Source organism: Talpa occidentalis, unplaced genomic scaffold (assembly GCF_014898055.3).
Source record: "Talpa occidentalis isolate TD23 unplaced genomic scaffold, MPIMG_talOcc4v2.1 talOcc4.8, whole genome shotgun sequence".
Lineage (NCBI taxonomy): Eukaryota > Metazoa > Chordata > Mammalia > Eulipotyphla > Talpidae > Talpa > Talpa occidentalis.
The window spans coordinates 66,275,103-66,302,495 of record NW_023605194.1 but is presented as its reverse complement, the minus strand read 5'-3'; the positions used below and the strand labels follow the sequence as shown (position 1 = coordinate 66,302,495).

The 27,393-nt window shown below is 47.2% G+C and overlaps 1 protein-coding gene across 4 annotated transcripts; it reads left to right on the top strand.

Annotated features, from left to right (window-relative positions):
- The first annotated feature begins 651 nt into the window (after positions 1-651).
- Positions 652-13,260, top strand: ZNF74 (zinc finger protein 74). 4 transcript variants are annotated; one of them, XM_037496532.2, is made up of 5 exons: positions 652-1,115; positions 1,513-1,598; positions 6,749-6,875; positions 7,267-7,362; positions 8,666-13,260. In XM_037496532.2, exons 1-5 carry the CDS (start codon positions 1,082-1,084, stop codon positions 10,327-10,329), a joined length of 2,007 nt encoding a protein of 668 aa, XP_037352429.1. In that variant the 5' UTR covers positions 652-1,081; the 3' UTR covers positions 10,330-13,260. The 4 variants fall into 4 exon arrangements, with proteins under 4 accessions (XP_037352429.1, XP_037352428.1, XP_037352426.1 ...); XM_037496531.2 differs by having other exon boundaries at positions 7,264-7,362; XM_037496529.2 differs by lacking the exon at positions 652-1,115 and having other exon boundaries at positions 1,122-1,598.
- The last annotated feature ends 14,133 nt before the right edge of the window (positions 13,261-27,393 follow it).

The window sequence follows — 27,393 nt, the reverse complement described above, 5'->3', positions numbered from 1 at the left end:
TGCTGAGGGGAGCAGTGGGCGGCAGGAGAGATCTGCGCGCCATGTGGGACCCTCCTCTGGTGGCCGGGGAGCAGCCGGGGATCGAACCGGCGCCGCAGAGGCTGCGGGCAGCTTCGCAACCCAGCGCTCAACCGCTGCGCCACCGGGAGGCCCAATGTAAGTATGTTTTAAAATCACGTGGTATAACACAAACTTTCAAAGAGCAGGGGAAATCTGTAATAAACTCTGATTCTGGAGTTACTTCGCCTGGCTCAAAGCCTGGCCTTACCTTCTCCTACCACTTAGGTAATCCACAGCTCTGTGCCCCAAATACCTCATTTCTGCACCCCAAATACGCATCAAGCTGTTGAAAATATGCCTAGCATGTGGTTGGTGCCCAATAAATATTGACAGTTACTGGTATCAGCACTGCGCTAATTTTATAGCACTGTGTCACGGCAGGGGCACTCTCCAGACACGCCTCTCCCTGGTGACGGTGTGCTACTCGAACTTCACTTCCCAGAAGTCTGTGCTACACCGTGGCCGAGGTCCAGAGCACAGAGTAGCGATGGCGCCTCAGACCTCCTCTGGGAAATGGAGTCCGAGGCTCCAAAATGCGCAAAGGCTCCCGGGAGTTGTAGTTCGCATCGGTTCTGAGCACGCGCAGTTTCCTTCGGCGGCTTGCAAGTGTGCTCCTTTGTGGCGGTCGCTGTCCTTTTGTGGACCCCTCTGGTCGGTTTGTCCTCAGCCGTGGGTCCTGTCTGCCATACACGCTCTATGTCCACTGGTCCGGGAGGCTTAGCCCGAGACCTGCCCTGGCCTCGGGCTCGGTCCCCAGGAGAAGTGTGACGGGCCGTGTAAGGCGCGGGTGATGGGGCGAGAGCGCAGCCTGGGGTGTGGCGCGCGGGCTGAGCGAGACTGACCCTCACCCCAGTGGGCGTGTGATCGCTGTGCCGCGATTGCGTGTGCAATCCCCCCCGGAGCTCCCCGGCAGACCGCTGACCCTGAGCCCCGGGAGCAGGACCCGCTCCTCTGGGGCTAGCCTGGGGCCCAGGAGGCTGCAGAGCTGCCCAGTCTCCGGGGGACGCTGCCGAGGGCCGCCATGGAGACCCCTGCCCCGAAATCCGAGGAGACAGGTACAGTTGACTCTTAGTCAGTGTGTCTGTGGATTTGCACTTGAAGAGATTAACACTTCGAGAGGTCAGGCTAGTCTCCCAGAAGTACCCACTATAAGCAGGCCTTCTGTCTCTTCACCGTGCACAACCATTTGTTCCCACTGTTTCAAACATGCTGATCATAGGAAGGAAATGGCAGTGTTTTCCCTCATTCGCTGGGGTGTCTAAGACCCTGAACAGCAGTCTCTGATGCTGTATTATAATATGCAGGTTATTGGGACTCATTTCCCATCCTACCTGTGGGCAATGGTTCTTGGCTCCTCTCTGATTCCCCCGCCTTCCAGGGCTGGGGTGGGCTCATTGATGTCCCTGGTGGCTATGGGCAAGCCAGCCCCTGTTGACTCATTTCTCTTGCCAGCTTCACCATCTCTGGACACCACTCTTCCCCTCAAAGAGAATCCAGAGGATAAATTGGGTCAGGGCCTCCTGGAAGCCAGGTCTGAGGTGAGTGACTATCTTTACTTCCTTCTCAACACCTTCATGAAGTGAGTTGGTACCTTCCTTACCTGCCCAGAATCTTCAGTCATCCAAGTACTTCCATTTGGGGTCATGCTCTTAGGCCCTCAGGAAGCCATGTGTGTGGAAACTGTTCCAGTCGAAGACAATATGGGTGACACCCCAGGTGTGCCCTTCAAATGAACTCTCCTCAGTGCCCCTTCCAGTCTGATTCAGTCCAACAAGTCAGTCAATCACCCAGGACCAACATGCCCAGTACTGTGCTGGGAGCTCTGAGGAGTGGTTTTAGGGGGACCCCAGTAAATAGATGACAGCTCACATGTGATCACTTTATTCCACTCCACATGTTGGCCCCGGGCATGTTTGTGGCAGTTGGTCCTTGTTTGAAGAAGTGTTCTGGAATGGAAGCAGGCAGGGGGTGTGGAACAGCTAAACCCAAACCTGCTGTGTTGCAAGAATTGGGTTGAGAGTAATGGTAGGGCATGGCCTGTGTGCTTTTCCTCTGTACCAGGGCCTTCATGGAAAAACCTGCAGGTTTAAATTTTCTAGAACTGCGGCAAAGAATTGGTACTAAGACCCAAAAGAATTGGTACTAAGACCCTCTTTTTGTAGACTTTGTGTTTTGCTTTTCATTTTGTTCTACCACTTAGTCCACCTCCACTCATCGTCATATTTAGAAAAGTACGAAGAATGTGGGGTATTAAAAATCTGGAGGGTTGACATTTTTAGGATCTTTTTGATTTGTTAACCTGCACTTGAGAGAAGTGAGCTCTCTGACTCAGAAAGGTAGAAATAGTTGTAAAACATGTACTGTGAGGTGTGCCTAGCTTCCATAGGTGTTAGAATGTGCTCTCATTCTATAAAACACTCAAGAGACATGGTGGTCCTGTGCACTACATGATCCTTGATGGGCCATAGATCCAAGAGAGAAAATTAAAAGATAGTTTGGGGGCCTCCCCTGGTGGCACAGCAGCTGAGTGCTGGGCTGCAAAGCTGCCAGGAGATGCAGCTCCAGTTCGTTCCCCAACCACCGGCAAGGGTCCCACATGGCACGCAGACCTCTCCTGCCACGCCCACTGCTCACCTCAGCAGTGTATTTCGTCACTCTGCCTGTTCTGTTCCCCGCTCTGGCTCTGGTGAGTTCTCTCACCCTCCCGCGCTTCTGACTGTACCCAGTGCTTGTATAAATAAATAAATAAATAAAATCTTTTTTAAAAAAAAAAGATAGTTTGGGACAACTAAGGAAATTTGAAAATGGATTGTATCTTGAATCAGATTGTATGAATATTAAATTTCTTGGGTGTGATGACAGCACTGCGATTGCATGAGAGAATATCCTTAGGAGATACAAGTTGAAGGACGCAAAGTGAGATGTGGTGATGCCTGCAGCTTACCTTGGCCCACCAAAGTGTGCGTGCGCTTGTGTGAGTGCCCGCCCTTAGGGAGCTAGCACCCTTCTTGTGCAGAGGTGCTATTCCTGCTATCTCAGCAGCCTAGGTGACTGAGTTGCTCTGCCTTCTCGGCTGAATGCCATCTCACTCTCATTCATGGTCAAGTGTTTGCTCTCCTGGTACCTCCCCGATGGTCTGTCCTGATCTCTGTGCTAGTTTTGTTATCAAGTCTGCATGTGATTCCTACACATGCCATCTGGACTTTTTGTTCCCTGAGCTGCAGATGAAGACACACTGGATAGGAGCTCTTCTCAGTGGGCTGGGAATACCCGCTGAAGGACCTGTGCAAGGACCCTACCTTGCACATTGACACTCTCACACTGAAGCCACATACCCTCTGATGGCCCCTCTCACCAGCATCATATTTTGATGTTTCCAGAGCTTTGTTTCTGCCCATTTTCTCCTTCCCTCTACTAATGCCACTATCACCCTTCCTCTTCATTTCTTCATTATGGGCGTGTTCTCAGCATGGGCCCACACCCCCACCTTTGTCATCGCCCTGAAATCCAGTGGGGTTTTTTGGATCAGAATTCCTGAGGTAATGTTTGTATACAGTCAAGTTCTCCAGTCTTCAGTGTAGGATTTGATGAATTTTGGTAAGTGTATACAGTGAGCACCACTATCATGACCAAGAACATTTCTATCACCTAAAAAGGTTCCCCCTAACCCTTTTGGTTGGTTTTTGGTGAGTATGGTACTATGTCACCCAAACCTTCATTTGCTTCTTTGTATGCAGGAACATTTATTTCTGGGGTATAACAGTTCCCATTCCCACCAACAATGCTTCCTCATTGTCGAGTTACTGGGTTTTTATTAGTGCTGCTCTGATAGGTAAAAAATACCATCTTAATTTTGTTGTACTTTTAATTTCCCTGACAAAAATCATTAATCTTTTTTTAAGTCCATTGGAAATTTACATTTCCTCCTCCCTGGATCACTTCTTCCTGTTTGTTTTATATATATATATATATATATATATATATATATATATAAATTTTAACAAAATAACAACAACATTCTATGCACTTACTTTGTAAAATTAACAAATGTCTACATTTTGTCATATTTGCTTCAGATAATTTTTAAAACATAAAACGTAGTGTATAAAGCAGTATGTTCTTTGCCTCCTTTCCATTTCCTTGCCCTCTCACTGGCCCCCTCTGTAACAGCAACAGAGGGTGTTGCCAATAGCAAATACAGAAGGACCCCCTGCAGCCTACCTGGGACCTATAGGTGCTGCACACAAGGCAGTAACTCGGTTTCTTGTCACCAAGATGCAGTGACATGAGTACTACATCAGCACTAGTGTTACCATGGTTCACAGACATGAGCCCCTCACCTTGGCCCACAGTCTCTTGCTAGCACAGGCAAGAGTAGGGAGCCCAGGCAGGTCTTCAGGGTCAGATCCTGTGCTTCTTTCCAGCAGATGGTGGAGCTGTCTGAGGTGCACATCTGGATATTCATAAACTACATGGTACTGTGTGTGGTTCTAGACAGTTCCATGAAGGGCATCACACTTGCTTGGCTCCCTAAAGCAACTTTAGCACCTCTTGCTGTAACCTTGAGAGCTCCTTGGGAGGACTGTGCAGTCCAGCCTCTTCATTTGCACAGTTGCACAGTCTCCTGTTGTATATCCACCCCTCCCAGTGGGCAGTCAGTTTTTTTGTTACTCTGACTGGGTAGGAATCTCAAAGTGGACTTTCCAGGCACAAGGAACCACACTCAGCTTTCCTAGAGTTGATAGAGTCACTTTCCAAAACAGATGACCCAGTTACTGCCCAGGGGCCCCCCACGGGGCTGCCCACACTTGATATTTCGGTCCTTGAATATTTTGCCTCTGGCTGTGTGTGAAATGGTTTTCCATTTCTGGATCCTAGTGAGAGTATCTTCCCTCATGTTTATCAGCCATTTGAGAATCTTCTGTGAATTGTATTCCCATTTCTCTTGTTTTTCTTTTTTAGTGGTTTGTCAGCATTCTGTGCATAAATTGTAAACTTTCATGAGGCAAATAAATCTCATGATTCCTGGGTTTCCTGTCATTGCGTCCATGGATTTACAGAATCTTGTCTCCCAGGAGTGTTCAAATTTAGGTCCTTGTTCCACCTGAGGTTTAGTTTTGTGTGTGGTATGGAGGATGGTTTAATCTTACGTACTGTTCATGCTGATATTTGTCTTAGTCGCCCCTTGCTGCTATAACTAAATACCACAGACTGGGTGGCTTAAACAACAGAAATTTACTTTCTCACAGTTCTGGAGGCTGGAGGTCTATGATGAGGGCCAGCAGGGTCAGTTTCTGATGTGAACTCTTCCAGGCTTGCAAACAGCCACCCTTTATTCCCATGTCCTCATGTGGCCTTTCCTCAGTGTGGGAAAAGAGATCTCTGTGTTTCTCTTTTTATAAGGCCACCTGTCCTATGTGACTAGGACCCACCCTTATGACCTTAGGTAATCTTAACTACCTTCAAAGGCCTGTATCTCCAAATACAGTCACATCAGAGGTCAGAGTTTTAAACATAGGACTTGGGGAGGGGAGTATATACTCTGTCCATAGCAACACCGGTAACTATATAAAAATCTGAAGGCAGGCCCAAATCCCCTGTGACTATAGAGGGTCCTGCTTTTCCTGACCACATGGTAGACACTTGGAAGGTGCTGCTGCTTCAGCTCAAGGTTTGGTAGGTAATCCATGTCACCTCACCTGTCTCCAGTGCTGATGCAGATCCAGGGCTTCAGGGAGTCCTGGTGACCCTTGGGAGCATGGCCCCACACACTTACTCCCCAGGAAGTACTTTCAGGATGGGAACCATGGCTTCCTTTCCTTGATTTATTTTTCATTATTATGCCTGACTTGATGCCTTCTCTACAATTTCAGCCAGGCTGCCAGTGTCTCTGAAGAGAGAGGAGTTAGTGAGCAGCTGCTACGAAGCAGTCCGCCCGCCCTTGCTGCCCAAGCGCAGAGCGCAGTGCTTTTCTCCTTGTGCCCAGAACCTGCCCAGGGCATCTTTTCCCCTGCCTTTCTATGCTCTCCCAGCCCCTCCCTCTTCCCTAGCTTCTGGAACAAGTCAGGAGAAGTCCTGACTCCTTGGTCTTGAGAGATTATTCACTAGCAAGGAGGAGCCAGAGTTTGGTTGAATGAGTGGAGACCGTTGTGGCAGCAACCTGGAAGGGGTGATGAACCCCAACTCACAGAAGAGACGTGTTTGAGAGGTGACCTTATTTGGGGCTGTCATGCCACTTGGAACCAGAATGACCAAGTGGCAGAGGAGGTTACCCCAATGTCAGTGACCAGGACAGGCCAGGTAGACAAGGGAGTAAGGGCCTGCTACAGGAAGGAATTGGGGGAAGCAGCAGGCAGGAAGGACATGGAGCAGCTCCCTTGGTCACTGGGCACAGAACTTAATGATAATTACAAGGTTTTCTTCCTCAGGGTGTTAATAATGGCTTATTGTCTGGGATTGGGTCCTTTTGCAGTGGTAATATTTGAGTTGTGTTTCTGGTTTCTTTGTACTATTCTTTCATGTGGTGATCCCCAGTGCGTTCAGGATGTTACAACAGATGATATCTAGAGCACAACCTTCTATGCTTGAGAGGTCACCTGAGGTTAACCCTTTACTCCTAAGGTCCTCAATCAACAGTGGCCATGAACACTCCCATGCTGGGTGAATGAGAACATGTATGTCATTCCAGGAATCAGTGACTTTCAAGGATGTGGCTGTGGACTTCACTCAGGAGGAGTGGGGCCAGCTGGACTCCCCTCAGAGGGCCCTGTACCGGGATGTGATGCTGGAAAACTACCAGAACCTTCTCGCCCTGGGTAAGATGGCTCCCTTTATCACCAGCCCTCATGCCAGGCCTTTCAGGAAGTGGTCTCTATGCCTGGGTATATGTGAGGACTCAGCAATGCCATGGGTCTCCATTCTTGGAAGTGTGACTGGTCCAGAGGCGTGGGAGTAGGGTAGGACAGAGGACTGAACCTAGCCTACCCTGCAGTTTTCCCAGGAAGATGTCAGTGCCTATGGGATTCTTGGTGTGCGTGCCTCAATTTGGGTTCCCTGTCTGAGAACGCTCCCATCCCCGGGTATGGAATGCCTCTCTCAGTGCTGATTCACAGGCATGCTATCAGTTATTCTAGAAAGTCACAGTACACAGAATCGGCCTGAGGAGCAAAAGAGACAGAGCTATGCCATTTCCTCCCTCTTGAGCAGGGCCTCCTGTTTGCAAGCCAGATGTGATCTCCCATCTGGAACGAGGCGAGGAGCCATGGAGAGTGCCCAGTGAAGTCTCTGGAGGGGCTCATCCAGGTGAGCAGGGGACACAATGGAAGGATGTGGACTCCCGCCCTCAGTTCCCCTTGTGCCCCCATCCATCAAAGTTGCTTCCTTCCCACAGATCCGCTACCCAAGTTATAGCCACATTTGCTCAGTACCTTCTAGATCCTTCCCTGCTTGCTTGCCTTCTTACCACAACACATGTATTTGGCATTCTGTGTCAGGAATACAATACTGAACACAACAAACAAAGGCATCTGCCTTCTGCCAGTGTATATAAGTGTACAGAAATATTTAACAAATGGCACTTGTTAGATGTCAGCAAGAAAAATGAAGCAGGGCATTGAGTGCATGTGGAACTGGAGCCAGGGCCTTGCCCTCTGAGGAGAATCGGCCTGAGGAGCAAAAGGTAATCTGCTCTGAATTCACAGGTCACAGGTTACAAAATTGCTCCAGAATGTTCTCCGGGGTGCAAAGCTGGCAAGAGTCTTATTTAACTTTCAAAAGCATATATGTACATCTCAAGACAGAGAAAACATTTACAATTTCAAGTGTTCTAAAGGAAATGCTAAGAAGAGGTGGGGTTTCCTTCTGGCACCAGGAAATTTAAATTGGATTATTGTTAGACTTATATTTACCCCAAATTCATGCCCAATTCTAACATAACAATTGCTCAGTTGATGTTTCAAATGTGTTTAAAAAAAGATCAGCTGAGCACATTTAAAGATCTTTCTGGCTTTATCCTGTATTCATCAATTCATGAATCAGGCAACATCCCATCAAGTAGATCGAAAGCTGTACAAAATGAAGAACTTTTATAGGCAGAAGGATTCAGGGAAGGGAAGATTCTAGTAAAGAGTGGATTTTTTCAGACAAGATCACCAAGGGAAAGGAAGGTTCTATTAGGCAGATTGCAAGATGGGAAATTCCAGACTAACTGGTTGAGATTGCATTCCTGGGAGAGGCTGAGACTGTAATGAGGTGAGGTATTGATCCTGGTTTGGTGACTTGGGCTTAGCACAAGTGACTCCGTTTTGGGCCTGTTGTGTCTTTTTTAACAAATGAATCATCTCCACCCCAAGCCCTATAAGCTGTGCTCCTTTCCTAGTACCAACTCTTTTTGACTTCCCTATGGCTTCTGTTCTTCCACCCCTTTCCTCTACTCCTATTTATTTACAGGCTTACCCTGGGTACACTCCCTTGTCTCCCTACCACCCCACTCTCTTGCTCTACCCTTTTTTACTCATGTTTTCCACATCTCCAGGGCTAACCTCAAGTCTGAGTTCCAGTGACACACTTCTTGCTTACAGAAAATTGTATTTTCCCTTTCTCACAGAATGGGAGCTTAGGCCTGAGCTGAAGGAGAAGCTGTCTCAGCAGCAGGACCTTTACAAAAAAGAGCCATTGCAGGAGCCAATGGTAGAATGGCTGGTGAGACCCAGACTTCACAGCTCCAGTCCAGGAACTGGATGGTCCTGGGAGGGCCCTGCAGGGGGAGCTCTGTCCAGAGGCAAGGCTGTATTCTGGAGGCAAGCACTGGACAGCTGTGGGAATGTTTCCATGGAGAAGTGCTGGCAGGGATATGAGGTTTCTGAGGCTTCTCCCCTCAGGTGCAGCATCTTCACCCAGCAGAGGCTTCCTTCAGATGGAGACCCTCCTGACAGCCACATGGAGAATTTGCAACAGAGTGAGGCAGTTACCGAGCACCAGAGAGCATGCACAGAAAAAAATACGTGCAAGTCGAGTAAATACAGAAAATACCCACTTGTTAGCAGGCAGCAGGCTGCCAGTGCCAGAGAGGATCTCTTTGTGTGCAGCGAGTGTGGGAAAGCCTTCCCTCAGAGCTCATCCCTCACTCTGCACCGGCGCTGGCACGCACGCGAGAAAGCCTACAAATGTAAGGAATGTGGCAAGGCCTTCACATGGAGCACCAACCTCATCGAGCACCAGAGAATCCACACCGGGGAGAAGCCCTTCTTCTGTGGCGAGTGTGGGAAAGCCTTCAGCTGCCACTCGTCACTTAACGTACATCACAGAATTCACACTGGTGAAAGACCCTACAAATGTAACACCTGTGAGAAGGCCTTCAGCTGCAGCTCACTACTCAATATGCACCTCCGGGTCCACACTGGGGAGAAGCCCTACAAGTGCAATGAGTGTGGGAAAGCCTTTAACCAGAGGACTCACCTGACCCGGCACCACAGAATCCACACTGGGGAGAAGCCATACAAATGCAATGAGTGTGGGAAGGCCTTCACTTGTCACTCATCCCTGACCGTGCATGAGAAAATCCACAATGGGGACAAGCCATTTAAATGCACTGAATGTGAGAAGGCCTTCAACAACCGTTCCCGCCTGACTCTCCATCAGAGAATACACACAGGGGAGAAGCCTTTCAAGTGCAGCGCCTGTGGGAAGGGCTTCAGCTGCCACTCCTACCTCATTGTGCACCAGCGGATCCACAGTGGGGAGAAGCCCTTCAAGTGCAACGAGTGTGGAAAGGCCTTTAGCTCCCACTCCTACCTCATCGTGCACCAGCGGATCCACACAGGGGAGAAGCCCTTTGACTGCAGCAAGTGTTGGAAAGCCTTTAGCTGCCACTCATCCCTCATTGTGCATCAGCGGATTCACACAGGGGAGAAACCTTATAAATGTAATGAGTGTGGCAAGGCATTCAGCCAAAACCACTGTCTCATCAAACATCAGAAAGTCCATTCTGGGGAGAAGTCACTGAAATGTAAAGAGTGTGGTGAGGTGTTCAGCTGGAGCTCCCACCTCCTAGAACACCAGAGAACACACAGTGAAGAGAAGCCCTTTGCCATTCAGTTCAACAAGCACTTACTGAGCACATACTACATGCCCAGTACCCTGCTGGGTGCGGGGGCCACAGGGGTGAGTAGTATGGACTCAATAAATGCACTGGATGTGGCAAAACTCCTGTGTGTGGTTCAGCCCTCAGCCAGCAGAAATTTCGTGCTGGGCACCAAGCCAAGGAATTAATGTAGCTTTTCCTGGCAGTGGCCCCTTCACCCCAGCCCAGGCTGAGCTGTGGAAGCAGGGTGGCTCGTGTATGTATTCCATTGGCACTTCCAGATGGCAAGCCTGCCCTTCCACCCCAGGACCTATTAGGTGTCACCTCCCTGGAAATGGACCCACCTCAGAAGAGGAGAGATGAGGGCCATTTGAGGATGCATTTTCCTTGGTGAATTTGGAAGTCACTGACAAAGGAAATACATCTTTCCTGCAGATAAAAAGAAGACATGTCAGTCATTGCCCTCTGACAGGATCCTGGCAGATTTCCATCAGGAATATCTTCTGTGAACTGTTACATTTAGAGTAATAATAAGAATCAAAATAGAGCTGAAGAATTGCGAGCAGTAGTACTTCCAAGTGAACATTATTATAGTCTAGGAGGGGATGGTGCAGGCTTGGGAAGAGGCACATTTCCTGGACTTACCCTACAGAGTTAGTGGCAGTGCTCTGGCACAGCATCACAGCAAGCACCAGAGTAGCTGGGAGCTGATATGGCAACGTCACAGCTGGCCAACTAGTCCATAGGGGTAGACTAGGAGCACACAGGCAGGTGCCTGGTGCATCCAGGGAAGATGAGTACAATATCAGAATGGATGTTTCAAGAAGTGTGCCTTCACCCCAGGCCCCTGCAGGGCCTTTTCTCAGCACTTAGCCGAGCTCCCCAGCTCAGCTCCACTGGAAGAGGAGACGGGGGACAGTTCATCTGGGACTAGTGTTATTTCTACTCCATTCTAAGCAAGTATAAGCTGCCTTCCAGTGATAATACTTTACATTTGTATAGAGGTCTATAGTTTATTAAATGCTCTTGCTTTACTTTTTAAAGTATGGAGGCAAAATAGCAACATTTCAGAAAATGGGGGATTGTGTGGGGAAATGCCCCTAACTCTCAGTAAAACTGCATTTCACGCTTTGATACATTACCGTCTGCTTTTTCATACTGCATTTTTACGTAACTCTGAACATAGTGTGTATATATGTGTATATGTATATACATGCATATATATCTTACATATGTATACCTCTCTATCATTTTTCCACTTAACTGCATGGCAGAATTTTCTCCAAGTACATGTACCATCTTTGGAGTCACAGTTCTAACTGGAGGCATAGTATTCTGTCCTGTTAGACCTTTGATTGGCTGTTGAAGTTATCTCCATGTTTTTCACTATTATACATCATTCCTCATGAGCATCTTTTTGTATTATGCTTTTTCAGTCTTTTAGAAAATTACCTAGGGGTGAAAAATTTTAGATAAAGGAAATAGCTTGAGGGCCTCCCTGGAGGTGCAGGCAGTTGAGCGCTGCAATGTGGAGCTGTCCGCAGCCTCTGCAGCACGGGTTCAATCCTGGCCGGACAGCGAGAATCCCACATGGTGAGCAGACCTCTCCTGTCTCGCCCGCTGCTCCCCTCAGCAGTGTATTTCAGTCAGTTTGCCTGTTCTGTTCCCCGATCTGTCTCTGGTGGATCCTCTCGCCCTCCCGCGCATCTGGCCTGTACCCTGGCTCTTGTATAAAAATAAATCTTTTAAAAAAAAAAAGGAAATAGCTTGAGGGATCATTTTAGTATGTTTTTTGTGGTATGGTCACAAAGTAATACTGATCTCTATGAAGTAATCAATCAGCAGCCCCAGACCCCTGCACAGCCCTCTCTGGATCTAGGCACAGCTGGGAGCGGGGTGTGCAGGTGGTCTTTGTCCAGGATGTGGTGACCACACAGCAGTGACCCTGGGCATCTGCCTCTGTTGCATTCCTGCTCGTGCGAGGCAGCCTGGCCTTATGTAGCCCCGGGTCCTTTCTCCATGACAAACAAAAAATTCTGCTTTATGACTGTTAGTAAAAGTCAAATATAATCTAGGCTGATTTATTATTGTCAAACTGATTTATTTAAAAAAAAAATTAAAATGGAAGTATCTTTGTGGGCCCCAGACACCCTACAGTCGGCCCCACAGTGCTGTTCGTAAGCAGTTGACAGCAGCGCCTTACTGTTCTGCTTCACACCTTTGGTAACTAATGAAGCAGGATAATGAACATGTTTTTGTTTTGTTTTTGTTTTTTGCGTGGAAGAATGGGGGTGTAGGTCAGAGGTGTGGGGGGTGAGAGGATTCACCAGAGACAGAGTGGGGAGCAGAGCAGGCGGATTGACTGAGATACACTGCTGAGGGGGACAGTGGGCAAGCCGGGAGAGGTCTGATGCACCACATGTGGGTAGTTCCCTGGCCAGGCCATGGTGGCGACAGCACTGAGACTTAACCCCTAGGCCAACAGAGAGGACCTGAATATGCTTTTATTATTGGTTTTGAAAGTTATTTGTACCAGCTGCCTGTCTTTCCCCTAGAGTTTTGATGTTTTTCTTTTATTTACATATAAACTTTCTTTTATGATTATGTGAGTAATACATGTATATTGAAGACTTTTTTTTTTAAATCATAAGAATAAAATGAAAGCGTCAGTTCACAGTCGTTACTTGGAGATGCAGTTCCTTCTAGTTTTTGTGTACAGGTGTGTATGTGTGTGTGTACTTTTTTTTTTTTTTTTTTTTTTTTTTAAAAATCCCTTTTTTTTATAGAGGCATGCTTTATTTATTTATTTGTTTGTTTTGTTTATACATGCACTGGGTACAGTCAGAAGCATGGGAGGGTAAGAGAATTCACCAGAGCCAGAGTGGGGAGCAGAGCAGGCAGAAGGGCCATGTGGGACCCTCCTCCTGTGGCCGGGGAGCAGCCAGGGATTGAACTGGCGCCGCAGAGGCCGCGGGCAGCTTCGCAACCCAGCGCTCAACCGCTGCGCCACCGGAGAGGCCCATGTGTGTGTACTTTTAAAGCAAAACTGGATTCATAATCTGCATGTTATTTTTTTTTTTAAGATTTATTTATTTATTTATACAAGCACTGGGTACAGTCAGAAGCGCAGGAGGGTGAGAGAATTCACCAGAGCTAGAGCGGAGAGCAAAACAGGCAGAAGGACCGCAGCACACTGCTGAGGGGAGCAGCGGGTGGCAGGAGAGGTCTGCTCGCCATGTGGGACCCGCGTCCTGCGGCCGGGGATCGAACTGGCGCTGCAGAGGCTGCGGGCAGCTTCGCAGCCCAGCGCTCAACCGCTGTGCCACTGGGGAGGCCCTGCATGTTATTTTTATCCTCTTCTATTTAAGATTTTATGATGCGCTTTTTTATGTTATATTTTCCAAAAACTGTTGATGGCTACATTATTTTCTATTGATTTATCTGTTTCTTTATTGTCAAAAATCATAATTAGGGCCTCCCCAATGGTGCAGCGGTTGAGCGCTGGGTTGTGAAGCTGCCCGCAGCCTCTGCAGCACTGGTTCGATCCCCGGCTGCTCCCCGGCCACCAGAGGAGTGTCCCACATAGCGCGCAGACCTCTCCTGCCGCCCGCTGCTCCCCTCAGCAGTGTACTTCGGTCCTTCTGCCTGCTCTGCTCCCCGCTCTGGCTCTGGTGAATTCTCTCGCCCTCCCACGCTTCTGACTGTACCCAGTGCTTGTATAAATAAATAAATAAATAAATCTTTTTTTAAAAAAAATCATAATTAGCTGTACCTATAAATTATTCTGGAACATCAACTTGTATGCCCATCTTGATTATCTCTCAAGATACATTCTAAGAAGTGGAGTTAACGGACAGAGGCCATGAATACTATAGAGATGTTTGTGTTTCCAGGCTGAACAAGCACGATGCTCCTAGTTTTTATTCACGTGTAGCTTATCTCCTCTTGGGATGGGGGTGGGGTGGACACCTCCCACACCTTCTTCAGCTTGGCATCACCCTCACTGTAACTGCCATTTTCATACATCAGAAATTTTATTATTATTAGTTTTTTTAACCTTTTTCTGTTCATCTGACTTTACTCCTGTCTTTTATCCATTATTCCAATTATTTGTAGATAAATGGACACACATATACATATACATACATAAACACAAGCACACATATTGCCTTGACACATACATTTTCTCTCTTTGTTACTACATTTTTAGTGTGCAGTTCTCAGATTCTGTGAATAAGGGCTATTTGAATTTTTTAATTTTATAATTTTCTCTAGTACTTAGAAAGCCCCTTCCTTAATTCTTCTTTGGTTACATAGTTTACATTTAACTCTTAAGTCTATCTTCTTGGGGATGTAAGGTCCAAGGTCCCTACCTCATTCTTTAATTGCATTACTCACTGCTCTGTAGACCTGTCTAACTTCATAATTTAATCTACAGTAAGACCAGGACCACATTTTAAGCGGGTTTGTAAAAAGTTGATTTAATCAAGGAATCATGTCCTCAGACCTCAACCCCTTCTCCCTGGTGGTGCAGGGGTTAAAGACAGCACCATCAGTCTATCACCAGTCACTGCACCCCAAGTTCAATGCCCAGCCAGCCAGGGAGAAACCCAAATGGCACAACAGATCTCTTCTGTCTCGCCCACTGCTCCCCTCAGCAGTGTGTTTCCGTGGACCTACCTGTTCTGCTCCCCAGTCTTGTCTCTGGTGAATCCTTTCACCCCCCACACCTCTGGCTTACACCACAGTTCTTGTATGCATAAATAAATAAATCTTTAAAAAAAACAAAAAACTCAACCCTTCCATGCCTCTGCATATCTCACTGAGATTTTGTTTAGAACTGACTAATTTTTGAATTAATATGGTTCTCTGTAACATTAAATCTTCACGTCAAAGAATGTGGTAGATAATTGTTCATTCACATCTGCCTCCAGCCATCAAAAGTTTTCTTTGTATCTGTTCTTATGCTTATTCAAGTTTAGTTTAATTTTGTGAAATTTTTTTCTAAGATATATTGATTGCATATATGTTTTTGTATATTTTATAGCTAATGACTGTTAGTCTAGAAATTCTTAATGGTTTATAAGTTTATGGGGTTTCCAGGTCAACCGTCATTCTTGGAAATAAAAAGGTTGCCTCTTTTTACATTGGCTCATATCTTCCAGGCCAACCTGCACATCCCAACAGAAGTTAAAGTTAGTTCAAAGCCAAAAAATATCATTTAGGTGCAAAAGTCAACTAGCATGCTTTTCATATTCTAACTGCATTGTTTATGTTATTAAAAATTTGGATTTTCAGTGAGGTCAAATTGGAGATGTCTCCATTTCCACTTCTTCCCCTTATAGAGTTGTATTTGGAGGTGGTTGTAGGTACAAGTAGCTCCCGCTGTTCATGGTGGATCCACCTTCCTACAGGGCATTGACTCAGTATTAGGACTCGCCTGTAGGAGCCCCAGGCCACACTGGGATCAGACGTACCTTCAGCATGTGGTTCCACAGCTGCACTGGTGGAGACCGATAGTCACTGCGATGCCTTCCAGGGTGAGCTCCATCGGGTTGTGTTGCTAGGTTGGGGTCCCCAGGACCTGAGGACCTTCAGGCTGGCAGATTCACTAGAAGAACTTAGACTCAGGAATAGTTGTGGTTTGTTAGAGCAAAAGGATAGATACAAATCCCCAAAGGAAAGAGGTGCTGGACAATGGCCAGCAGAGCCCAGGCACACAACCCCAGATGCCCTCTCTCAGTGGAGTTGTGACACGCTTCACTTTCCCAGCAATAATGTAACAACATGAGCCAAGGGCTGCTGACAAGGAAAGCTTACCTGAGCCTAGTGTCCAGGGTCAGTCACACGGGCATGCCGCATCCTTGTGACTGATGCCCACCACTTGGACGGCCCTCTGCCCCAGAGTAAAAACAGCTGTTCACAATAAACCACTTTCTCAGGATAAACTCACCTGATCAAAACTATACAGCATAATCCATCTCAGGTACACACATTGCTCTTAACTGGCGGAATGTGCAGTGTTCAGAAGTGAGAGAAGGGCCTTTTTTTGGAATGTACAGCTTACGTCTGAGTCAGTTATTTCCTGCCCAAGTGTCCCAGGTCCTTTAGGAGGGCCCAGGATAAAACATTTGGGGCCATTTTAGCTAAGTGTTTGTGCCACAGAACACCTTCCCTTTCATACATCGCCCCAAGAATCTGGATTCTGTCACAGCAGAGGCATGGGTGGCAGTGGCTACAAAGCCCTTTAGGCCTCAGGGTCCCTGTTCTTAGGAGTGTGGCCCTTAGCACATCACCCTGTAACAGCTGGTCCTCGAACAGCGACTGCCCAGTGCCCTCATGCTGCACAGGGTATCTGTTTCCCCCTGAGCACTCAATAGAAGGGGGTTACTCTCCGGTTAATGCTTCTCTTGACAATTATCTGAGAATCAAGGCCTCTCCCCATAGAACCTGATAGAGCTTCAATCTTCTACTCTTCCCCAAATGTGACTCAAATCTGTATCAAAGGCTCAGCAGGAATGAGCAAGTGGCCCACAGCTCAGCACCAGCACAGTGCAAATGTAACCAACTCAACAGGTATGTTCTCTTGATGGGTGTCTGGGCCAAATTAAAGACACTGCACAAAAGTATTTTCTCCCTTGTGACAAGAAAAGGAGGTGGTGAAACTAGCAGTTCTAAAGCATGTCTGATAGAGGGACAGTGAGGTGAAATTACATAGCAATGTTGTGGAGCGGGTCTTCAGGAATGTCTGTTCCCCGAGCCAGCCTTGTCAAACATCCTCTCAGTGGGAAAAATACCTTCGGGGAAACATTGAAGCATGTGATGTGCATGGTTCATATCTCATCTAGCTTTCATTTACGGCCAAGAAGCTAGTGTACAAGGTGATCTGATCCTGTGTCCTATGACTTGGCAACCTGAGCCAACAAGGAAAATGCCTTAACTCTCATTAACCCTCTGTTCACTTGAGTTCATTGAGGAGCCCACCAAACACCCCAAGCAGGATGTGTACTCTGTGACCAAGAGCACACGATAAAGATCACGGAAAGTGGCATCTCCAAACCCGCCCATTCTGACCATGAGGCAGTTATTTTGTGGTCAACCCACAAAAGTGTAATGGACCCACGTCCGATGAATGGTGTGAACATATTACAAAAATTTCTGGGTACTCCCCCCATCTAGAGGCAAGAGAAAAAAGCCAAGTCATAGACTTAAGGTGTGAACAGACTCTATCCTATCGGTCACACAAGAGTAAAAGCAGTCTTTTCATGCCCACTGAAGACCAAGGAGCCAGATATAAGAAAACGTAATAACGGTCACCCAGCTTTCTCTGTAGTGCATTCTTTGGAAAGTAAGAAATTAAATCCTGCATGGCCTTCTTCTAGCATCAGCATATCTTTAGGTCAGGACAACTTAGAGCTAGAAGGCCCTCCTATCAAGAATAATTACATTTTTAATGCCAAACTATTGGAACAACTCTCAGAGTAAAACTGTCAGATTGCTTCCTGGTTCAGCTCCTCAACTTTGATTATCTAATAAACTCTTTGTCTAACAATCATTGAGACTTCGTTTCCAATTAACAATGGGCTGGATGGATGCAGCGGCTGATGACATGCCACACAACAGGGCTACTTGAAAGAAAGCTTGTCAGTCATCCAAAGAACTCATGGGGAAAACAGAGGTGCAAGTAGCTCCCGAGTATGCCATCTGGCCTTCATACTGGCCCAAAGCAAGTTTCCAAGTGAGGACTGGGGCAAGGGACCCCAGATTTAAGTCCTAAGAGTATAGGAGGGGTCAGGAGGGCTTCTGTACCAGCTGTCCCTTAGGGGCAGAGGGAAAGTGGGCCTTGACTGCTATCAGTCATCTAACATCAAAAATGGACTCAAGACTCTTTTTTTTTTTGTTGTTGTTGTTGTTAGCACAAACACATTTATTACTAATCACAGGGATGGGTCTAGTGAAACTAACATTTTGAAACAGTTGCATGTGAAATATTTGTGATAAAGATTATTGAATACAGCCCCTGCCTCCATGTGGGCCAGGGGTGGCCACTAGAGTGGGGGTTCCTCTCTGTGCATCCATAATTCAGGCACCCCTGCTGCAGACTTCTAGGAGCTGAAAGAGACAAATCAAAGCCCTGGACACAGTCATTGTCTGGGACGGACCCAAACAGAGCATGGTCAGAATCAAGAGAGGTAAGACTGTGAGACAAGCTGGTGTGGCAACCTCTCACATGAGCTCCACCTACGACATCTTGGGGCCCGGGGACCCAAACCCCTGGTCCAGAGATGTGTACAATGTGAGTAAGGCCTCCTCCTTTTCCAACGCAGGGTGGAAAACATCAGAGCTGTGACTGGGGACCCAGGGCAGGACTGGAAACCATGAAAGGAGACAAGAGGAGCTGAACCAACCACCTGCTGGTGTCTGTCCCCTCCGGGGAACTACTCCACTGACACTGGCCGGGACCAGGGTTCCCAGTGCCAGAATTATTAGACTCAGAAGCCGCATTATATGACAGTCATCAGAATGGATGGGACAATGAGTGTGAATAAGGAGGCACAGAACCCAGAGTCCACACCTGTCTGGAGAACAGGACAATCTCCTGTACCACAGGGATTCCCAAAATCAAGGAGTCTGGAGAACCACTCCACACCTGCCCTGCAAGAGGTTCCTGAAGAGCTCGGCCTTGCTACCTACCTCCCAGTTGCCCCTGGGGACTTGAGCTGTCTGGTCTGCTGTGGCCCAGGAGCACAGGTCCTCGCCCAGGAAAAGGACAAGTCTCCAGGTAAAAGACAAGGCCCGGGCCTTCCTGGTGGCTCAAGGGGTTCAGACACAGCACTGTGAAGCAACCTGCAGCCACTGCAACATGAGTTCCCGTCCAGGGAGCTACCCACATGGCGCAGCAGACTCTCCTGGCTTGCCCCCTGCTCCCCTCAGCAGTGTATTTCAGTGGATCTGCCTGTTCTGCTCCCCATTCTGTCTCTGGTGAATCCTCTCACCCCCTGCATCTCTGGCCTCTACCCCAGCTCTTGTATGCATAAATAAATAAATATTTTTTTAAAAAAGCTAATTGAGGGCCTCCCTGGTGGTTCAGCGGTTGAGTGCTAGGTTGTGAAGCTGCCCGCAGCCTCTGCGGCACTGGTTCGATCCCCAGCCACCGGGTGAGGGTCCCACATGGCACACAGACCTCTCCTGCCGCCTGCTGCTCCCCTCAGCAGTGTATTTTGTCAGTCTGCCTGCTCTGCTCTCCGCTCTGACTCTGGTGAATTCTCTTACCCTCCCGCACTTCTGACTGTACCCAGTGCTTGTATAAATAAATAAATAAATCTTTAAAAAAAAAAAAAAAAAAGCTAATTGAATACAGTAATTTTAAAAAAGGAGCACAAAGATTTGTTGATTGAGCTGAGCTTATTCATCCTTGCGGCTAATGACAATGGAGGGGCCTCCCCAGCAGTGCAGCGGTTGAGCACTGGGTCGAGCACTGGGTTGCGAAGCTGTCCGCAGCCTCTGCAGCGTGGGTCTGATCCCTGGACCCCCGGCGAGGGTCCCACTTGGAGCACAGACCTCTCCTGCCGTGCCCGCTGCTCCCCTCAGCAGTGTACTTCGGTCCTTCTGCCTGTTCTGCTCCCCGCTCTGGCTCTGGTGAATTCTCTTACCTTCCCGAGCTTCTGACAGTACCCCAGTGCTTGTATAAATAAATAAATAAATCTTAAAAAAAAAAAAGAAGAAGCAAAATGACAATGGAATTTTTACTCTATCACAGACCCAAGTATAGGTGAGTTGTTTGTTGTGACGCATTCCACCACTATTTCCCATCCTCTGGTTTTCTTGTTCTTACCCCTCGCTCCCATCCCATTTCTGATGTTGAACCAATGTTTGTAAAGTTGCAGACAGTTTGAGTTTTTCTGCCATCAGCTACAGTTTCTTCAAACTTCTCTCCCAGATTACATGAAAATGGTATTGTTTTCAAAGTGCTCTTGGTTTTTATGGTGAGGTGATTGCCATCAACACTGATGACACCATCTAGTTTGGCCTTTGCTCCCATATTTCTGTGGAGCCTTTCTGACACTTGGTTCCTCCTGGTTGTCATCGAGCCACTACTGCTCTTCAAGCGCCACCTTCTGACCAGCTGCTGGAAGCGTGTAGGGTGGGGAGCATGCAGAAGGAGTGGGAGAGGGAGAAAGGAGGAGGGGCCACTGGAGGAGGTGATGTGTGAGCAGTGAGCAGTGCAAAGTCCAGAGCCTTGGGGTGGGTTCAGACTCCAGTTCACCCTTGATGGTGATGTTGTGATTTATAAGAGATGTGTGTTTGGTTTTTGTCCGCATTCCTATCAGAGAGCTCCCAAAACTCTGGAATTATCCTAAGTGAGAGCAGTAGAGGTTTCTTTTGTTGTGTTGATAAGGTTACTTCAAGAAACCCTTAGGTCAGGGCCTCCCCGGCGGTTGAGCGCTGGGTTGCGAAGCTGCCCGCGGCCTCTGTGGCGCCGGTTCGATCCCCGGCTGCTCCTCGGCCGCCTGCTCTGCTCCCCGCTCTGGCTCTGGTGAATCCTCTCACCCTCCCGCGCTTCTGACTGTACCCAGTGCATGTATAAACAAACAAACAAAACAAATAAATAAATAAATTAAAAAAAAAAAAAAGAAACCCTTAGGTCACCTAAGGATGGGGCCAGCTGCTAGGGGAGCCAACCTTGTGATTAGAGGGTTGGAACTTTCAGTCTCATCTCCACCTCCTGGAAGGGGAGAGGAGATGGAGATGGAGTCAGTCACCCATGGCCCGTGATCTCATCCATCATGCCTAAGTAGTGAAGCCGCCATCAAAACCCAAAAGAACAGGTTTGGAGAGTTTCCAGGTTGGTGAACAGGTGGAGATATGGGGGGAGTAGCACACCTGGAGAGGGCTTGGAAACTCCATGTCCTTCCCATGCCCCTTGCCCTGTGCATCTCTTCCAGCTGGCTGTTCCTTTTATAAGAAACCAGAAATCAGGGACTCCCTGGTGGCCCAAGGAGTTAAGCACAGCACAGTGAAGCTATCCTCAGCCTCTGTAGGAGTTCAATCCCCAGCCAGCCAGGGAGCTACCCACATGGCACAGCAGACCTCTCCTGTCTGGCCCACTGCTCCCCTCAGTCAATCCGCCTGTTCTGTTCCCCACTCTGTCTCTGGTGAATCCTCTCACCACCACACCCCCACCCCTGTCCCTGCACCTCTGGCCTGTACCCCAGTTCTTGTTTGCATAAATAAATAAATCTTTAAAAAAAACATAGTTCTTGTTAAAAAAAAAAAAAAGAAGCCAGAAATCTTTTAAGTAAACTATTTTCTTAAGTTCTGTGAGCTGCTCTAGCAAATTATTTGAACCCAAGGTCATGGGAACCTCTGACTTGAAGCCAAGGTCGGAAGCACCGGTGGAAGCCTGGGCTTGAAGAGGAGGCAGTCTTAGAGAGTTGAGCCCTTAACCTGTGGGATCTGTCACTATCTCCAGGTAGTGTTAAAATTGAGTTCATTTCTTGGTGGTATTGGGAAAAACACACAGCAGACTGAGGTCTCGTTGGTAATTGAAATAAGCCATTTCTCATTCATTGATGCTGAACTTGTTGGAACATAAGTATTAAGACCCAAAAGCTTATGCAGAAAACCATAGTGAGAATGAGAAGACCTAGGAAGAATATACACGGGATAGCCAGGAGATGTCAATGGACTTTCTGGGTATTTGTTTGAATTCCAGGTGAAACAACAGGTGTCTCTCTCCAACGGACATTTTTTTTTTTTTAATTTTTAAAGATTTATTTATTTAAGCATAGAAGAACTGGGGTACAGGCTAGCAATGTGGGGGGTGAGAGGACTCACCAGAGACAGAGTGGGGAACAGAACAGCCAGACTGACTGAAATACACTGCTGAGGGGAGCAACAGGTGAGTTAGGAGACGTCTGCTGCACCATGTGGGTTTTTCCCTGGCCGGTCGGGGATTGAACTCGTGCTGCAGTGGCTGCGGATAGCTTCATAGGTTGAGTCTTAACCCCTTGCCCCACCAGGGAGTCCCTGTAAAGGTCATTTTAGATGTCGTGGGGGATGGTCCCTTAGATGGTCTCATGCTGGGTCAGCCAGTCAGAAAAAGCCTTGATTCTCTTTAAGAGCTTCAATGGCTTTAGTGGTTTTAATCTTATTTGGATGTTAATTTTGGCATTTCCTGGCTTACATCAGTTATTTTGTTGTTGGGCCTTTGGTCCCTAAGGAAGCAACCGTGATTCCCAACCTGTTCAGTAGAATAAGGGCAGTTGGTAAGAATGTAGCATGCTGAGTCTCTAGGAGCAGTGTTGTGTGAATTCTTTAGGGACAGGAGTCAAAGGCCCCAAAGAATAGAAGTCAAAGTAAGAGAGAAGGGCCTCCTTGGTGGCGCAAGGGATTCAGCACAGCACTGTGAAGCTATCTGCAGCCACTGCAGCACGAGTTCCATCCCAGCGACCCGCATGGCGCAACAGACCTCTCCTGTCTCGCCTGCTGTTCCCCTCAGCAGTGTATTTCAGTCAGTCTGCCTGCTCTGTTCCCCGCTCTGTCTCTGGTGAATCCTCTCACCACCACCACCACCACCCCTGCACCTCTGACCTGTACCTCAGTTCTTATATGCATAAATAAATAAATCTTTAAAAAAATAAAACTGTGGTCCATACAGACAATGGGGTTAGTCAGCACTAAAACAATGAGCTGCCAAGTCGTGACAAGACAAGGGAAATTTAATGTGTTTTACTAAGTGGAAGAAGTCAATGTGTAAGATTCCAACTACACGACATTCTGGAAAGGCAAAACTATGGAGACAATAAAGATGATTGGCCGCCAGGAGTTAGCAGGAAGAAACGAACAGGTAGAATATGGAGGATTTGGGGAGCAGTGTCAAAACTGTGTAAAATTACAATGATGGTGCCCCTCCCCCAGTGGCGCGGCGGTTGAGACTGCCTGCAGCCTCTGCAGCACTGGTTCATTCCCAGCCACTGGCGAGGGTCCCACAAAAAAAAAAAAAAAATTACAATGATGGTTATATGTCGTTACACATTTGTGCAAGGCCAGGAGTGAACTCCCATGTAAACTTTCTTCACCAGACGATGACGTGGGTGCATCATTTGTGACAGATGTCCCACTCTGGTGGGGCTGTTCATTGTTGGGGAAGCTGTGCTGTTAGGATGCAGGGGGTACCAGGAATCTCAACTTTCTGCTCAAATTTGCTGCAAACCTAAAACTGCTAAAAAAAAATTCTTGTTTTTTTTTTTTTAAAGTTGACCTGAGGGGGCCTCCCTGGTGGCGCAGCGGTTGAGCGCTGGGTTGCAAAGCTGCCCGCAGCCTCTGCGGCGCCGGTTCGATCCCCGGCTGCTCCCCGGCCACCAGAGGAGGGTCCCACATGGCGTGCAGACCTCTCCTGCCGCCCGCTGCTCCCTTCAGCAGTGTACTTCGGTCCTTCTGCCTGTTCTGCTCCCCGCTCTGGCTCTGGTGAATTCTCTCACCCTCCCACGCTTCTGACTGTACCCAGTGCATGTACAAACAAAAAACAAACAAATAAATAAATAAATAAAGCATGCCTCTATAAAAAAAAAAATAAATAAAATTGACCTGAAAGTTTTACCCGAGGGCCTTCCTAAAGAGCCTATGAACACTATAATCCAAATGGGATAATTTCATAATTATGCTAAAGGACCTGGACAAGCACAGCTCTAACCTGGGCCCCAAAGTCAACAAGGTAGTTCTGCTGTGAGGTGCCCAAACACCGACCACATTGACTGGAACTCCCTGGAAGAGGCTGCCCTCAATTATGGGTGCCACAGGTCCTCATAATGTCATGTCATTCAATGTCATTTTGGTATAATGTTGAGGAGAAAAATGCAATTCTTGGCCACGACCACTATCTGTGTGGAGTCTGCATGCTCTCCTCACGCTGCGTGTGTTTTCTCTGGGTACTTTGCTTTCCTCCCGCCTCCTAAAGATGGGCACTTGAGGTCCGCTGGTGTGTTTCAGTTGTCCCAGTCAGGGTGGGGTGAGGATGAGTGTGCCCCCTGTGAGGGGCAGGTGTGCTATCCAGGGAGGGCTCCACCTGGAGTCCTGAGCTGCCAGGAGAGACTCTGGTCACCTGTGAGCCTGAATAGGAATAAGTGGATTAGAAAATGAGTGAATGAATGAATGAATACAAATCATTGTTTAATAGATGTGTTTTGAGTCTGTATTTAGAAGCTTGGTGATTTTTTTTTTAGATTTATTTATTTATGCATACAAGAACTGGAGTGTAGGCCAGAAGTACATGGGGTGAGAGGATACACCAGAGACAGAGTGGGGAGCAGAACAGGCAGATCTACTGAAATACACTGCTGAGGGGAGCAGCGGGTGAGTCATGTGGGTCAGCTCCCTGGCCAGGGATCAAACTCGGTGCTGCAGTTGCTGCGAACAGCTTCATAGTGCTGAGACTTAACCCCTTGCACCATGAGGGAGGCCTCTTGGTGATGTTTTTATGACCAAACCGACCTCATAGGGACCTAAATCACCTTTATCTCAATCAGCCTGTGGTCAAATTGGTTTCATTATATATTTCACTTAAAGTCACAGTTTCCAAGAACCTGCCCAGGACATGAAGTGAGGACTTACTGTGCATCATACGGGATGTAGGATACACTAAATGACCTGTAGGGGATGAAAGATATCTCTGAAGTAGATCCTGAAACCACACACACACACACACAACTGGACAAGGAGAAAATAGATGTCTGCAATTTGACTCCACAGAATTTCAAATTTTAATCACTAATTTATTTTTTTAAGATTTATTTATTTATGCATGTAAGAACTGGGATACAAGCCAGAGGTGTAAGGGTGAGAAGATTCACCAGAGACAGAGTGGGGAACAGAACAGGCAAACTGACTGAAATACGCTGCTGAGGGAAGCAGCGGGAGAGACAGGAGAGGTCTGTTGTGCCATGTGGGTCACCTCCCTGGCCAGGGATCAAATTTGTGCTGCTGTGGCCATGGATAGCTTCATAGTGCTGTGTCTCAACCCCTTGCACCACCAGAGAGGACCCCCTTAACCACAAATTTAGACCACGAAAAAGACACAAACCGACTTTTGTGGCTGCGTTATACTAACTCTGAACTGACTTTTAATACTGTCAAGAGGTCTAATTGACCAGCATATCTCATTCTCTGCAAACTAATAATTTTATACACAGGAAATTATACCAGGCTCATGAGAAAGTTCATGTCTTGTCCAACTTTGTGACATCCATAGATATGACCTTGACCTTCCCTTTGCTCCATCAGTGATGATGGCTTGAAAAATAGATGCCCTTACTGTCCCAGTTAATCATGAGCATACCCTCACCCAATGGGTACTTTTGGAGAAGGATGCCAATTATTAAAGCAAGTCTACCCAATTTAATGGGTATATAACTTTGCTGAGTGCTCAAGGACTGGAAGTCCTAAGCAAGACGTGTGTGTGTATTTGTATGTGTGTGTGTGTCTGTGTGTGTTAGTCAACCTCTGTTGATGAAAACATGCTACCAGCCAGATTTGGCTGCTGGGCCATAGCCTGCCAAATCCTACTCTGGTCCATAGTTTAGGGTTTGAGTTGGCAATGGAAAAGTATGACAGATAAAATGAAATGGGCACTAACCCCAAAGATGCTCAAGAAGAAAGACTCTCAATACAAACACCTAGTAATTATATCTCAGAGAAGAGCCTATAAATTCTAAGACTGGATGTCTCCCTTGGACATGTCAGTGGCCACTATAAATGAGAACTTTCATGTAGCCTGGAATTAAGCAGGGAGCCCAAGATTCAATCTTCTCATCCCAAAGCACCAAAACCTACTACCAAGGAAAACCCCCATTTCAGAATCTCTGAGACTGCCCCCCAACCTGTTATTGGCAAATTTGCAACATGAGGTTCACCAATAATCAGATTCCCAGCAAGACCCCAGGAGTGTCAGCCTTTTCTATGACGAATTCTATAGGACATCAAACCCCCGTCCCCAAATCCAAACCCTCAAGTTTTAGGCCTCCTGTTGGGTCCCCTGAACTCAAGCAACCATTCCAACCTTATCAGGGGCACGGTAGGCCCTGGGGCCCTGGCCACCATCAAGGACAATTCCCCTATACAAACAATGGTCCATTCATCACCACACACTGCGCAATCTTTCATGGACTTGATTGACATTGATTCCCTGGAAATTCTATAAATTTAAGGATGGAATTCCCTTTGCTCCCTAGGGCATTGCTGCATATAAGATTCTAGGCAAACAAATCCACCTTACCCTGACCTGATGTCTCAGTGACTCAAGCTTCTCCTCTGGAGTTTCCCATTATAGGAATGAATGCTCTAATGGGAATAAAATAAAACCTTTGCCCCTTGTTGTTGGCCTCGCCAAGTCAGACCCCTAGGACATACCTGAGCCATTAAATTTGTTAATATGGCCCAAGTTACACTAACCCAGGGACTTCAAAGATTGAAATCCATTACACTTGATATAGTAAGAGGTGATTGCCCCCTGTTCCTCAATTTAATAACTCAATTTGCCCTGTTTTGAGCCCAGAAAGGCCAATTGGCATCTCATTGCCTCAAATCCTAACCCAGTGGTCAATTGAAGGCCCTATCCTTAGTAGAACTGAGGTGATGCAAGCCATTCATCCCTTACTGGCCAGTGTTTGGTTGTTATAATTTGGTTAATACTATACAGCCCTTATTCCTCTGCTTATTATTGTGACAAAATAGAGGATTCACCAGAGACAGAGTGGGGAACAGAACAGGCAGACTGACTGAAATACATTGCTAAAGGGAGCAGTGGGTGAGACAGGAGAGGTCTGTTGCGCCATGCGGGTCGCTGGGATGGAACTCGTGCTGGGTAGCTCCCTGTCCAGGGGTCGAACTCAGGCCTTAGTGCTGAGACTTAGCCCCTACGCCACCAAGGAGGTCCCATTTTAACTGTTTTTAAGTGTGCAATTTTGTGGCATTAAGTACATTCATATTATTCTCTACAACCGTTACCACTATGGTTCCAGAGCTTTTCATCATCCAAAACTATAACTCTGTATTGGCAAATTTGAACACTGACTTCCCACTTCTCCTCCTCCAGGCTCTGGCAACCTCTATTCTGCTTCCTGTCTCTATGAATTTGTCCTTTTGTGTCTGGCTTCTTTCATTTAGCACAATTTCGTCTAGGCTCATCTATGTTGTGGCTCGCACCAGGATTTCCTTCCCTCTTCTTATTTTATTTATTTATTTATTTTCTTACA